General features: G+C 35.5%; 1 protein-coding gene across 1 annotated transcript in view; it reads left to right on the forward strand.

Annotated features, from left to right (window-relative positions):
* The window catches only part of C2CD6 (C2 calcium dependent domain containing 6), a 128,081-nt gene that overhangs the window by 98,955 nt on the left and 12,806 nt on the right, over positions 1–16,320 (forward strand). The window contains exons 14-16 of the mRNA XM_051990521.1: positions 6,409–6,475; positions 12,371–12,504; positions 15,762–15,848. Of these exons, the coding sequence (XP_051846481.1) occupies positions 6,409–6,475; positions 12,371–12,504; positions 15,762–15,848 (288 nt within the window). The remainder of the gene's footprint in view (positions 1–6,408; positions 6,476–12,370; positions 12,505–15,761; positions 15,849–16,320) is intronic.

Below are 16,320 nucleotides of genomic sequence, written 5' to 3' on the forward strand. Positions count from 1 at the left end.
GGAAGAGAAGGTGGGGTGGAAGTGAGTGGGTGGGGTGAAAAGTCCAGAGGGCTCCTGTTCAAATCTAAAATCTCCATCCTGATTATATTCTTTGATAGCCTTGTGGGTCCTAGCCTCCCATAGGTTTCATTTTTCTCATTTTAAGTTTCATTTCTTCAATTTAATTTTCATTACTCCATGTGAAGGGGGAGGGAAACTGTTCCTTTTAAGAGATTATCACTCTTAGAGATTGTGTCCCCTTTTCTGATTTCAAAGATCAGGCTCTCCCAGACTCCAAGGAGTTGAGAAGGAGTCCCACCCTCCCAGAATAAGAGAAGCAATAATATTAGGGGGCAAATCAACTCCCATAGAAATTCTAAATTCTCATTCAGTTGAGGAATCCTGGTCTGATCAGCTCAGGCTATCCCAGCCCTGACCAAGATACCCAATAGAACAGCTTCCCTCAACTAAGGTCTTGGCAGATGGCCCTAGGTAGCTTGCTCAGCTGTCAGGACCCTTCTGTCCACTGAGAAAGTATTCTCAGTGCCAAAACTCCATTTCCAAATAAGTCTTTGCCACTATAGAAGTCAGTCTCTTGGCAAACTGATTTCTGTCCAACAATAAACTTTCATTTTGCAACTAATTGGGGAATGAGTGAATTCTTTCACTCCTAAACCTGTGGCCGATTTAAAGGGGATATTTAACAACTCTTGTTGCCACTAACCTCTTGACCACTAGGAATTGAGAGCATTCAAACCACATCACATGGAAACTAAATTGCCATCCAATTCTACCACATTTTTATTTGACTTAGTAAGACAGGTAGTCTTGGTGGCATGGTGATGCTAGGAGGGGGTTCTGGACTGAAAGCAAAGACTATGGGAGCTTCAGAACTGAGAAAGAGGAGAAGGGAGGAAAGAGTTACCTCAGCTACTGCTTTACTCAGTGCTGAGGTACAGAAGGGACCCCCAAAAGGTTGGGGTTGCAGACAGGGTCACAAGGTGTTCTCCAAGTCGGGGGCAAAGTTTATTGTAATCATAATGCCAATTGAAGCAGACTAAATTCTGTGTGGGACAGACAGCCTTACCCAAATTAAAATCACAAACTCTCAAGGTAAAAAGCAAAAAAGGATTTGTTATGATAAATCCCCAAGAGATAAGGTATAAGCAGAGGAGTGCAAAGCACAAGCTGCAAACACAGGCTTATTCAGACCCTAACCAGAAGCCCCCACCCCCTTCTGATCTTTTTTTCCCATTGGCTGGAAAGTTCTAATTTGCGCAGAAACTAAATATCAGATCCCAGAGCATACTTTATTAGGTACTTAAATACTAATGAAATAATAAAAGCTACCCCTCTTCATGTGTGGGTGTGAGGGGGGGGAGGGCAAGAGGAAAATGTTCATCTAAGATAATCAAATATCTGCGGCTTTTAGCTATAGCTTAACTTGTTATTGCAAAGTCTCACGTCACATTCTCATGAGAGGTCTTCAGTTCATCCCTTTTAGTTCCAAAAGAATTTAGCAAAGAAACAGGAGCAAGAAGATAAATGTATAGGAAAAAGATAGATCAGGTGCTTCATTAGCTTCATAAGCTAATTTTATGGCAGAAAGGTAGAATTGAGGAGTGATCTTAAAGGTGGAGTTGAGGAGTGGTCTGGGTTGCCCCTCATTATTATCTCAGAAACTTTGGTTTACTGACCAACAGATTGTGATCTGGCAGCCAGCATTGTTTGGGGAACTAGAGCACTTTTGATGAGGTGCAAATGATGAGGTTAGTGGTAGTGAGAAATATGAGAATTGGGATGGGGAGTCCCCTCTGGTCTGGTGGTTGGGCACAGGTCCAATGTGAAAGAATTCGCAAACCCGAAAAATCTGTGTGGCAAAAGAAGGGAATTTTATTCTTCACTAAGAAGGAAACTTTCCTAATGGGCAAAACTCCTCATTAGGAGTTTGGCAATGATAAGCCAGCTTTGCTAAGAAAACAGACTTCTTAGTGGCAGGATCCTGTTAGGAAAATGGCAAAGGTTAACACTGAGAAGAGAATATCTTCGCAGTGCACAAGAGTCTTGGCAGGCAGCTTTGCCAAGAAGAGAGCTTCCTTTGCAAGCATAATCCTGTTTCGGATTCTGCATAGATTTGGGGTTCTGAGTGGTCCTTTTTTAGCAGTCTGAGGCTTGGACTTCAATCAATGCCCTGGGCCTAGATTTCCAGTTGAAAAGAGATTACTTACCTTGGAGTTTTAAGCCACTTCTTAGGGCTATCAGGCTGAGATCTCCAACTGAATGAGACTTGAGGAGGAAGACATTGTTTGGGAAATGTATGCTTTTCCCAGGGGAGAGCTTGAGATCCCCTTCTTTTACAGATTAAAGGGGATACAGTTTCAGGGTTCACCCCCATCACTCTCAAGACCAGGTGGCCTTAAGGTTAAGGCCAGGTAGTCTCCGGGTAATTGCCATCTCCCCCTAGAAGGAGCAGCCCATTATTCAGTACTTACATTTTGTGGTAAGAATCCTCCAGTCCCAAAATGAGTCACTCTCTCAGGTTTATCTTGCCTACTTGTTCAGGTGTGGGGAGGTAGTCCTCTAAAAAGGGAAGAAATGAGGACTTGATGAGCAAATGCCTGGCACTGAACATGTATTCATTGGGGGAGAAGCACCACCAGGAATGATTAAGTGCTGGGGGAATTGCCATAGAGGCAAGACTCTTCCTTCAGGGAGCCCATAATACGAACCACAGGACTTAACCCAACTTCATTCAGTAAATATCCTGGTAAACCCAAGGATATGTGGCAATGTACAAGAGATGTCACTCCTTCTAGTTTGTTCTGTGCTATCTTCCTTCTTCAACTAGACTTCCAGACCTTCAAGATTTTAAACTCTCAAAAGTTTGTTTTATGTAAAATATTTGATTCAAGTAGATCTTTGGAACTAGGAATCTCAAACTCCTCTACATCTCATGGTTTGTATTTCCAGCCTTTTTCCTGCATGATGATTAGTGTGTAGAACAGAATAGAATCTCCTGTAAATGAAGGAAAGTAGTTTTAGCAGTTTTAATTTTTAAAGATACCCAGAAGAAAATTAAGCTCCAAAATTTTAGTTTTGAAAACTGAAACCTATCAAGGGAAAGCAAACTTACCAAATAGACCCATTATTTTAAAGGATGTAAAAAGTGAGTTTAAATTGTTTAACAATTTAAAATTTTAACAAGTTAAAGTTGTTATTGTTTGGGATATTTTAAAAGTAATTGTTAATTGAATGAATGAATTTTGTGTATTTTTTAAAAGTTTGGTTTGAATAAAAGAAAACTAAGATGCTTGAAGCTAGGGAAACCAATTAGGAAGCTATTAAATTAATCTAGGTGAGGCAATGAAATCTTGAACTAATATGGTAACTGTGAGTAGAGAGCACTGCTGGTTTTAAGAGTTGTTCTGAAGTGAGAAATTGTGAATTTGGCCAGTGATGTGGATAGGAGGAGGAGTGAGGGGTTGAGAATAATGCTAAGGTTATTGGAAGGATGCTGGGCTAGAGAAGTTTGAGAAAAGTAAATGTTTGGGGAAATATGTTCCCATCTGCAAGGAGTTTGTGGTCTGGTAGCTTACAATCTGTTGACATTTTTTTTTTGTCTTATGAACTGAAACTGTTTTTTAAACATTTATCTTTATAGATTTAATTAAACTTTATGTATGGGTGCATTCCCATTTCCCATTCAGGAAAAATACCATTTATCATTAAGAAAATATCTTTATCCTTACTTTTTTGGAAATAGCTCCATTTATATAGGGTTTTAAAAAGACTTACAAAGTACTTGTCTCACAATAATCCAATGACACATGTATGATCAAAATAAAATTGCTTGCCTTATCAAAGAAGAAGAGGGAAGAAGGGAGAGAATTTAAAACTCATTTTTTAATTGTTAAAAAAATTTTGCAAATGGGAAATATTTAATGGAATGAATTAAAATAATTTTTAAAAATAAAAATAAGTAGTTCTGTGAGAGAGCTAGAGCTTGTATTAATGCCCCCATTTTCCAGATCAGGACTTTGTTGTACCAATCAGACTCAGAATTTGAACCTAGATTTTCTGAATACAGCTCTACACTGCATTGCATCAAACTGTTTCCCCCCTTCCATGTTGTGTTCTTTTTTGTGTATGCACTCTTACATGCACTGTTTGCTAAGGTAAGAGCCTGCCCAAATGCCTGTTTATTCATTTTTGCTGACTTCCATCCTCAGTTAGGCCACTTAGGTCTGGCTTTTTATCCACTTGGAAGTAGATGCATGTAGGTGCCTTACCTGTTTTTAGGTCATTACCTTATTGACATAGTCTAAAGAAATTTTCTTCTCCTAATTAGTTTTCCCTCAAACCTCTGCCTCTCAACATGCCAGGGGTCTGGTTTTATCAACAATTGCTTAAAGAGGGCATAAAAGGGCTTTGTCAGAACTTGGCAACTGTTTAAAAGAAGAGTCATTAGAAAAAAAGAGCAGTGATTTTTGGAAAGAGAATAAATTTCCATGGCTTGTTGATTAGTAGCTAATTGATTAGTATTGAGATTTTAGATTTTAGGGTTTTTTTTATTTTTTAATATTCTTGGAAAAGATACCAAAATATCAAAGGCCAAAGTTGATAGAAATAAGTTCAGCAACTTGATCAACACTTTGGTATACTGATGACTTACATTGGTATGGTAAATGGAAAGTATATTAAATGGAATGAATGCTAAATTGGTATGATAACTGAAAAGTAAGTTTAAAAACTTTTTAATCTTTTTTTTTATTTTGAGTTTCTATGTGCAAAACACTATACAACTGTGCTTACCCCTTTTATCCCCATTGGGTCTGTATACCATAAAAGAGGGAAAAAACAGCAACAACAAGATTATATGATGATCAACTGTGATGGACATGGCTCTTTTCAACAATGAAGTGATTCAAGACAATTCCAATAGACTTGTGATGGAAAGAGCCATCTGCATCCAGAGAGAGGACTATGGAGACTGAATGTGGATGAAAGAATAAAATTTCCTTTTGTTGCTGTTGTTTGTTTGCTTGCTTTTTTCCTTTCTCATTTTCCCCTCTTTTGATCTGATTTTTCTTGTGCAGTATGTTTAGAAGAATTGTACATGTTTAAACTATATTAGATTCCTTGTCTAGGGTGGAGGGGAGCATAAAAGAGAGAGGAAAATTTGAAATACAAGGTTTTGCAAGGTTTAATGTTGAAAATTGTCTTTGCATGTATTTTGAAAAATAAAAGGTTTTATTATAAAAAAATAAAATTTTGAATTTTAAATTCTCTTCCTCTCTCCCACAATTGCTCTCTCCTTGAGAATCAATTTTATTTCATGATTTTTGTGAGGAAACACTTTGTAAAATTTCAAACACTATATAAAAGGAGCTAATCTCAGGAAAGTTGATAAGGTAAATGGAAGTTTAAAATCTTGACATTCTATCATTTGATCCTGCAGTGTCACTACCAAGTTTGTATACCAAAGAGACCATAAAAGAGGGAAAAGGATTATATGTGCAAAATTTTTATAGTATCTTTTTTATGATGACAAGGAACTGGAAATTGAGTGGATGCTCATCAGTTAGTGTACACAGTAACAGCAAGATTGTGTGATGATCAGTTGTGATGGACTTGCTCTTTTCAGCAATGTGGTGGTCCAGGGCAATTCCAAAAGACTTGGGATGGACAATTCTATCTGCATCTAGAGAGAGAACTCTGAAGAATGAATGTAGTAGATCAAAGCATAGTATTTTTCTTTTTTGTTTATTTTTTCTTTCTTGTGTTTTTTCCCTTTTATTATGATTTTTTACAAGACTAATGTGCAAATATGTTTAAAATAATTGTACATGTATAACCTATATCAGATTGCTTGCTGTCTTAAGGAAGTGGAGAGGTAAGGGAAGGAGGTAGAAAAATTTGGAACTCAAAATCTTACATGAAAGTTGAAAAGTATCTTTACATGTAATTGGAAAAATAAAATAGTATTGAGGGGGAAAATAAATAAAATCAAAATCAAAATCTTGGCAATGTTAGCAGTTGTGACCTTAAGCTACTCTGGTAGAAAGAACTTATTCATTTTCTCATGATTCAGAGGTCTGTTATGATAAATGCTTTCTATAATGTCATTCCTTTTTTCCCCCTTCTTTCAGTTAAATTCTTTTCTAGGCTTTGGAGAATGGTTGTATGTTTCTGATCCAAAAGGCAACATCAATTTTTTTCTCTAACCTTCCCTAACAAGGCTCTCCTAATTCCCTATTTTGCTCTAGTGTGCTGGCCCCTATCAGAGCAGTTAAATTTTAATTGAATTTTTACCTTTATGTAAGATTTTTTAAAAGGTTGAATTTTTTAAAGTTTCTAGGCATAGAATAATGCTAAGTTGACAAAAATGAAATAATGATATCCCTGTTTACTTTTTCTTGTCTGCTTCAGATATCTCTTCCTCGACATGTTTCCTTTGATATTTCAGATGAAGGTGTAGAATTACCCTCAAAAACAGGTACATTATTATTAATATTTCAATACTTAACAAATTATAAATTATTGTATAATATTTAAATAATTGTACTGGTAAAATGTGACATCAGAATTCAAGACATAAGCTTTCTTGTTTAGTTTTGAGTTCAGAACCAGAAGTTTTGTCTATCATATTAAATGATAAATCTTATATAAGTAGCATGAGATTAAAGTTTTGATGGGAAACCTTCTTTGAAAAATCAAATAGTAGGGGAAGCTAGGTGGTGCAGTGGATAGAGCACCAGCTTTGAAGTCAGGTGGACTCGAGTTCAAATTTGGTCTCAGACACTTAACACCTCCTAGCTGTGGGAGCCTGGGCAAGTCATTTAACCCCAATTGCCTCAACAACAACAAAAAAATCAAATAGTAGGAGAAATAGAGAAATGTCTTAAAGAGTTCTCTAACATTTTACACTGCTCTGTGACTTTATGAAATCAAATTTGAAATACTAGCAAACTAGCTATATTGTTTAATTAACCTATTGAAAAGTTGTTGAGCATAAGGTTTCTAGGTGAAAGGGAAAAAAATGCAATGGGAAAAAATTTATGCTTCCAGATGTGCTGTTCAGTGAATCAAGGGGCGGGGTACAAGGAGGTATTATGAATGTGTTGTTCTTGATATGTTTGTCTTTCCTTTACAAGGAGGACCATGATGTCAGGGAGGTGATACCTTGATATGCAAGCTAGCTGGATTTCAGTGAAGAAGGGCTGGGCAAGGTCACTTGCCCCACTTCCCACTCCAGAGCCACCTGGGGTCAGTGACAAAATATAGTTTGAGACAACTAGAGAGGGCACTGGATGCAGTGGGAAACCTTGGCCTTTTAAAGCTAAGGTCTTCAACAGGTCTTAGTTTGACTGAGGCTGCACCAATTCAGAGATTAAGGCTAGTTAACAGTTGAGGCAAAGAATAATTTCTTTCACCTAGTCCAAAAAATATTAAATCGGGGAGGCAGGGGAGACTCTCAGGGTTTCTGGCCAAAAAAGAAATGATTGCAGTTTACATTCAATCTGAGTCAATCAGGATCCAGAGACTACTTGGGGCTTGGCCTGAAACTTATTGGTCAATCTATGAGAGTCAGAGTGGTTTTGTTTTAAAGGATGTCTTTTAAAAAAGAAAGATTCAGAGATCCAAAAGAAAAAAAATTTCTAAGAGTATCTGTAGCTACATCCACCCTATGTAGAAACACCTTCATCAATATAGTTCTTCATTATCCCAAGGCTTGGAAGATTAGGGGTCCCAACTAACTTCCTTAGTCCTATTGCAAACAAATTCAAACCTTAAACAACTCTGATCTCTCTAATCCAAAATTGCTGCCTTCTGTAGTGAAAACCACTTTTCCCAGCCTCATTTTCCCCCCTCATACTTCTATCTTCACCCAGCCCAAGTCAACCACATCCTAGTGATAGAATCAAAGAAAAATTGGAAAGGAATTCAAAAGTGAATGCCTGACAAAGAATTCCTAGGTATTCTATGTGTGGGACTTAACCTTGTCATGAAAATGTCCTGTGAGAAAAAAGCCATGGTTTGGGCCAGACTGTGAAGGGTTTTTAAAACCTAAACAAAGGAGCTTATATTTTATCCTAACTACCAGAATTCACTTAATGGGATAGATAAGTGAAGAAAAATTAAGACTGAGAAAAAATAGGTTTTGTAATTAAAAGATTGTTAGTTTCAATGATAAAAGAAACCAAGCTACAAAGGGTTGAAGAATGGAGAATGCAGTGAGGAAAAGAAAAAGTGGAGGCAATGAATGTAATCAGCTTTTTTAGGAGAAGAAAGAGTTTCTTTTGAATTAGATACAGCTTTCCATAGCCATATTGCAGTTGTGATTCCCTTTCCACGTTTCCATGCTACTCATGAGGTTAAACTTATTTCCTTGCATTAGAATTTCTAATTAATCTTGCTTTTTAGCTATACTTTATTAGAATTGAGAGAGACAGTAATTATCTAATTTAGCATGGTTCAGTATGATTGATCCGATCTTACAAGGAGATGTTATGGGCCAGAACTTGAAACAAGGTGATAACTCAATGGAATTGATGGAAGTAATGCTTGTGTGCTTGAATTTGTACCTTTAAGAATTCACACATTAGAGCTCACACCTTTGAGAGTTCACACATTAGCTCACACATTGGAGTTCACAAGTTCAGGAGATTCACAAGTCAGGAGATTCACAAGTCAGAAATCCATAATCCCACTCTCAGAGGAGGAGTCAATCTTTTACACCGAGCATAAAAAGAGCTTCAGTCAGTCAGAGAGTCAGTTCAGAAGAAGCCATGAGTCAGAGTTGAGCTAGAGCCAGAAGTCACTTTGGAAGATTGACAGAGTGAGAGTTCAGTTCCAGAGATTGAGAAGCTAATCAGCAGTTGGGCAGAACCAAGATTCAGAGAGAGGCTGAAGCTAACAACAAGTGCTCTCGGAACCAAAGAAAGCTAACTGGACTATTTTGAAAGAAATAATAAAGAACTACTTTAACACCTGGCTGCATTTGAAGTGATTATTGATCTGAACCAAAACTAAGGCTGCCTCCAGAAAATCTCCCCAAGAAACCTGCTCACAGAGAACCCATTATATTTTAGAAAAAAAAGAGAACACCATATTTGTATACAGATATTTGAAAAGACAAGTCTCAAAACTAACTCCATTTTTTATTAAAGCTTTTTTATTTTCAAAATGTATACGTAGATAATTTTTCAACAATGACTCTTGCAAAACCTTGTATTCCAAATTTCCCCTCCTTCCCCTCATCCCCTTCTCTAGATGACAAGTAATCCAATAAATGTTAAACATGTTAAAAAATGTTAAATCCAACGTGTGTGTATATATAGTTATACAATTATTGTGCTGCAGAAGAAAAATCAGAGCAAAGAGGAAAAAAGAGAAAGAAAACAAAATTAAAACAAATAACAAAAAGAGTGAAAATTTTTATTATGTTGTGATCCACATTCAGTTCCTACAGTCCTCTCTCTTGGGTACAGCAACTGTCAGATCACTTTGGAATTTGACCATCAGAAAAGAGTAATTTTGGGGGGGGGGGATTTTTTGTAAAGTTTTTTTTTTAATATAAGACTGAATCCAAGCAGCTCTAGATTCTGCAAGTTAATGATTTAAGATTATAAGCAAAGGATTATCTATTTGTCTACCTAATCTATCTGTCTATATGTACATGTATATATACTTACATAAAAATACATATATATGTAATAAGTTTTATAAAAATACAAGCAATCATAGCCACTTACAACTCTACTTCTTTCTGTATTTCTTTATAATAACCCTTTCCCATGTCTTCCCACCTCACTTCCATTTCCTATCTATATTATTAAAAACCATATAGTAAGTGACTAGTTACATGACACCATGTTGAGTACTAAAAAATTAGTACTTAACAAAATTAAATTTGCTCCCTGCCTTTAAACATCAATAGCCAACAAAGTTTTTGGAAATAAACTTATTCAGGAGGATTCTGGGAAGATGGTGAAGTATGTCAGAAAATTTCAAGTCTCCACATTTTCCCCCAAACAGAAAAAATTTGTGCCTCAGGGCAAACATAGATTGCTGAAAAACAAATAAGACTTGGGGTAGAACAGGGGTCTACCTGCAATAAGCAGTAAGCCAAGAAGAATTCCAGAACAGGAATATTAACCAATGTGAAGTACAAACAAGTCCAGGCTAGCTCTACTGAAACTGCAAGAGGGAAACCGTTAGGTTAGGTTTGGCTCGAGCCTCAGCCTGAACCATAGGCTCTTTCATCTCCTAGACAGCATGGAATGTGGGTCTTGGGAACAGGGAACATTTGCTGATTAGGAAAGCATAGGCCTAGCTGTGCTTCAGAGACATGGCCTTGGGTGAGAAGGAACCAGCACAGCCTGTGAGTACAGAAGCAATGCAACAAGTGCCTGCTAGCACTTGCAGGAGGGTGCCAGGAGGTCAGAGCTGAAGGGAATCCAAAGGCACCATTTCCCCCACCCCAGGATTAGAGGTGCTTATACTAATAGTTATTACTATTATTTTTCTATGAATAGGCAAAGAAGAAAAAACTTAACCATAGAAACTTACTGTGGGAATAGGGAAGACCAGGGTTCATCTTCAGAGGAGGGTGGTGAAGTAAAAAAAAAAAAACCTCTTCTGCCCCCAAAGAAAAAACATTAAATGACTCCCTGCTCAGAATTATGGAATTTAAAAAAATGTCAAAAATCAAATGAGAGAGATTAAGGGAAAACTTTTTTAAAGACCAAGAAAAGCAAGATTATGGAAAAAAGTTAACTAGAAAAGGAGAAAAAGAAAATAAATTCTTTGAAAATTAGAATTGGGTGAGAAGGTATAAGACACCAAGAAATAACAAAAAATATTAAGAATGAAAAAAGACCAGAATGTGAAAGATAAGAAAAACAGATCTGGGTAACAGATCAAGAAGAGAAAATGTAAGAATAACTGGACTACATGAAAGCTGTAACCAAAAAAAGAATCTTGACACAATAAGGCTAGAAATAAAATTGGGAGTGATAATAACAGGAAGGGAAAGTAGAAATAGAAAAATGAACCATTTACCACTGAGATCCTTTATGGGAAAACACCTAGGAATATTATTGCCAAATTTCAAAACTCCCAGATCAAAGACAAATTTTGGAAGAAACAAACAAAATTCAAATATGCTGGAGCTATAATTAGAATTACACAGGATTTACCAGAGCCACAATAAAAGTCTACAGGTCTTAGAATAATATATACCAGCAATCAAAAGAACTAGGTCTGCAGCTAAAAATATCACATCCAGCAAAATTGTGTGTATGTGTATGTGCATATGTGTCCACGCTTAACTGTAGCCTGCTTGTTGGGAGGGATGAAAGAGGGAAAAAATAAAGTAAAAAGTATGCAGCAGAGAACAAAAGAACAACCTACCAGGAAGCAAAGAAAAAAGTAGACACTCAATGAATATTATTTCTGCTACTATTATATATGTTTAATGGAAAAAGAAATTTGTTATGTATTTTGAATTCTCCCTAAGGAAAAAAACCACCTCAGTTAATATTTAGTATCTACTCTGAGCAAGGAGGCATTGTGCTAATTATCATGAATGCAAGACCAAAAATGTCAGTCCCAGTTATCTATCATTTCATAGTATGTATATAAGAATTACAAAAATGACATGTATATATCATATACATGCATATGTGTAATGACCGTGTATTTAAAATCAGCCGGAGTCAGGAATTCAGGTTAAGGGGAAAATCTTCAATCTTTATTGAAGTGAAGAGATGAATAAGGATTGCGATAGCAAATATGGGCAGCTGCGACAGGAAGCCAGCTAACAGAGAGAGATCTGAGCTGAGCAAACCGTTGCAATCGCAATGCAAAAAGTCTCTCCTTCCCCTTCCTTTTCCACTCCCCTGCCACCACCCACCAAAATCGTCATTTCCTATATAACACATCAGGACTTGCACAAAGAGTGGGTGGGGGCCATTCTTTCTCCAAGCTTATATATTAATAGAGTATGGTTCAATTATTATTTAGCCTCATGTGCTTGGGACCTCAGTGCATCAACTCAAGCCTCAGCCCATTACACATATGTACATGTATATATATGCATACACTATACACATGTGCATGTACAAACTGCATATTTGAAGACATATATGTATTGTATATTTTTTCATGCATGCATGTTTGTATATTCATACAGAATTCCATCCATATAAGTCTTTTCCATAATTTCCTATACGTACTGTACAAATTCAGTTATATGGATATGAAGTTGTCAGATTCTGAGTATGGACCCAAAATATACTTTCTATTATATTACAGTACTTCTCACAGCTGCTGTAAGACGTTACTACCACAACCATAGTTGGCTAATTATTTCTTAATTCTTTCCTAGATGATGTGCTAAAAATTGAAGAACATATTAGCCTGGATAGAGATAAAGACAAGGATGAGAAAAAGGAAAAGGACAAGGAAGGGGTAGATGAGAAGAATGAAACTGAGAATATTGAAACAGATGAAGAGAACGAGGTAAATGGGGATCAATAATCCTACTAGTTTATTTAATCTTTAAAATTTAGTTTGACTTAAATGTTTACTACATATGATACGCCATAGCAAAGATCTTCCTCAAAACCTTTCAAAGGCATGTGTGAATAAAATAAATTTAGTAAGCATCTGTTGTTTGATTATTTGCAGATTTAATAAGTATTGCCTAAATAAATAAATCACTAAATGTATGTAGCACAAAAAATGTGTGTTGTATATATTATATGTAACACATATGATACTTGCATGTGTTAGGAAATATAGGATACTCATATAAGATGTAGAATAGAATACCCAAGAAATCAGATTGGTAGCCATTATTGCCATTTTTATGATGTTAAGAAGTTTGCTTATCAAGAAGTAATAACCTATAATTTCCTGAAATTTCATGAATGTGAAAATGAATAAAAATTCATTCCTTTGAGTCTTGAAGACTTTTTAAAGCTTAAGAATCTCTGGAAAACATAGATGTATCCTGTTGAATGACTAAAACTCATCCAAAAATATTCAGCTACTAAAGTACCAAAAAGATCTCTTAAGTCTGTCCCACAGAATAGACACCCAAGTATAACTATTTCAGGAATCTTTGTATACGAGGAGACCAATAAAGTAATGAATTAGAGTGTAGGTAAACAATAGCAGAGCTTCTTAAACTTTTTCTACTCATGACTCTTTTTACCTGAGAAATTTTTATGTGACTCAGGGCATATAACTATATAAAATAGATATACAAATCAAACATTTACTAATAATAAATCATAATTTTTGACCCCACATTGTTACATGATCCCATGTTACATGCAAACCCATACGGGGTTGCAATCCACAGTTTAAAAAGCTTTGCTCTAGAGTGTGTGTATAGGGCAGGGTGCATTCAGATGAGTTTAATAGGGATAAGCTAAATTTGACAGGGAGTATTCAGTATTGGAAAATACTTGCTTTGCAATCACCTATTTAAGAACTACAGTGAGCAAAGAGCAAAGCATAAACCACCATCTATGTGCCACTGTACATAATACTCCTCAAAAAGTCCATCTTCATTGTAAAAAAATTGACTACTCACAACTGAAATAGCACTCTAAAACCTACAAAGGGCTTTCCCCATTCCTGGTAGCAATACACTACAAAATTTCGTTGGAAGAAACCAAGAAGGGACTTTGACATGGATGAAGTTATATACGAACTTAGTTATTGGAAATGGGACACATAGGCAAGACTTGCTTATCAGGAATAATATCCCCATTTTACAGATGAATAGAATCAAAGAAATTAAGTGCTTAAATTCTAAGCTCTGTTGCTGAAACTCAAATTCAGTTATCTACTTGCAGTGGTTTGACAGTTGGTTTGAAACCTGACATTGAGGTATGTCTAAGAACTGAGATTTTGTCAGTATTCTTGAATTATGAATAGGTGCTGATTTAACTTGCATAAATCTAGGTCAGGATTAAGATATATCTGGGTTGTAAACATCAAGGTCATCAGAGAGAGTTGAGTTTAGAAAATATATTGACTATAAAAACAAAAGCATTTCTGTGTATGTTCATATAGGCATATCATAAGAATGCAAAAGAGAAGAAAGAGGAAGGGGGAGAGGGTTGAGAAGAGAGAAAGAAATAAAGATGAATTCTTCATATCATTAACTTAGGAGAACAAGATTACAAAGCAATTTTGACTACTGCTCCTTACACTTCCCTATTCCCATATGCACACTCCTATGTATACAGACATGAATACATCCTTTCAGTCTACCTTTAACAAACATACTTGCTGTTTAAAGCATAGGACTTTATTTTTAAAATAACAAAGATGAATGAAACAACTGATGAAGCCAAAACTAATCTATTTAGAAATACTACACAAAATTTACCTACAGAAAACTAAGGAACAACTTAGACATGGAAAAATAATATGAGAACCCAATTACCAAAATTGGGGCATAAGGGCAAGGTTTGCTTATCAGAAACAAGGTATATCCCAGCTACTCGAAAGAATGAAGATGAAGTGATAGAGAAAGAGTGGTTAAAAGGCTAATTTGTGCCAAATGGGGAGGTATGATCATTTTATTTCCCTTGCTTGGGGCATCATCACAGATGATGAGAAGTGGAAATATGAGGCTAGGATAAAGACAGGTAGGTCATTCCATTTGGAATGCCAAATTAAAGAGTTAGGATTTTATTTAGTATTGTTAAGGTCATACATACTATCAATTATTTAATACTAGTGAAATAAAATTTGATTCGGTTATATTAACTGGAGAAGCACTATAGTGTAGAAGAATGAGTGCTGAATTTATAGTTGGAAGATCTGGCCTGGAATCCCATTTCAAACTCTAATTGTGAGACCCTGAGCAAGTTGTTTTATGTCTGAGAGACACAATTTCCTCTATAGTAAGATGGGGATAATAATACTTGCACTATCTACTTCATAGAATTGCTGTGAGGAAAGTGCTCTGCAAATCATAAACTACTACATGAGTCTGAGCTATTGTTGTTGCCCAGGTAACTTAACTGTATTGCCAATTTGATTAACCTCATATGTAATGGTACTCCCTCCTTCCATCCAGTGCTATAATAAATAAGATAGTAAATTAGAAAGTGCTCTGAAAAAAGTAATGTATGTTCTACTAAGAAGAAGTGTTTTTTTCCACATGTGGACTGGTACCATGAATATATGCTGAATATGCTAGATAACTTCAATCTACCTAACAACTATTGTGAAAGTTCTCATAATCTTCACTTATAATGGGAATAAACTAAAAAATTATTGAAGTTGTTTCAACTTTCCCATTTTCTCCATTGTGAGTCAAATCATTGAAAAACTCATCTTAGCATAATGTCTGTCACATCATCATCAAGAGTTTTTCAGTCAAGTTTAGTCACATTGCATTGTGTCCGGATATTTTTTTCTCCTCTTTGCTTTTGCTTGAATTGGTGTACTGTTCTTTTCTTTCTTTCTTTCTTTCTTTTTTTTTTAAATAATAGCCTTTTTCTTTGTGAATGATTTGAGATTACCAAATAAATAGGAAAATTTAAACTTAAATGTCAAAGAAGGCTGAACTGTAAACATCATTGTACTGATAAAGACTTTGATAATTGGAAAAACATGTCATGTTGAAGTTTTATGTGAAAAATATTCTTAAAATAACCCTTTTAAACTCTGAATGAAGTACTATCATAAAAGAATTCAGTGATCTCTGAGAGGAATTCTATAGTCTAAAACTGGAACTTCTTTTTTTCAAGATTGTTATTAGAAATACATATATGAAGGATTTGGAGGATTTCACTTTTAGATCAGCACACCCTGAAAGCATTCCAATATTTCAAGGGGTAAGTCCCAAGTTATTATCCTAGTTTACCAATTGTTACATTTGTTATCTTTTTCCAGTGCCTCTATATACATATTTTAGGTATATAAAGTCAAAATAGCATTTAGGGTCTTAATTTATTGATTTGTTTATTGTTTGCTCTGTTGATTATTGATTGAAAAAAGTAACACTGCTAAAAAACTGAGATACTAAATTAAAATAAATTAAAGCATGTATTTATCTAGTTCATATTTTTGAAAAATTAAAATATATGTAAGGTATATAATGTGAACGCTTAACTGACGGAATTCATCATTACACTTTTGGTAGTAGTTACAGTATTACAGTATCAATACATTGCCATTACTAAATTGCCTGCAGATATAACATTAAAATATCATTGCCATCACAGAACTAGTTTTGGCACCCTCCCTTATCATTGGTAGATGAATTTGAGCCTTGATCAAATAACGAAGCTACATTATGACATGGTG

Source organism: Antechinus flavipes, chromosome 3, assembly GCF_016432865.1.
Source record: "Antechinus flavipes isolate AdamAnt ecotype Samford, QLD, Australia chromosome 3, AdamAnt_v2, whole genome shotgun sequence".
Classification (NCBI taxonomy): Eukaryota; Metazoa; Chordata; class Mammalia; order Dasyuromorphia; family Dasyuridae; genus Antechinus; species Antechinus flavipes.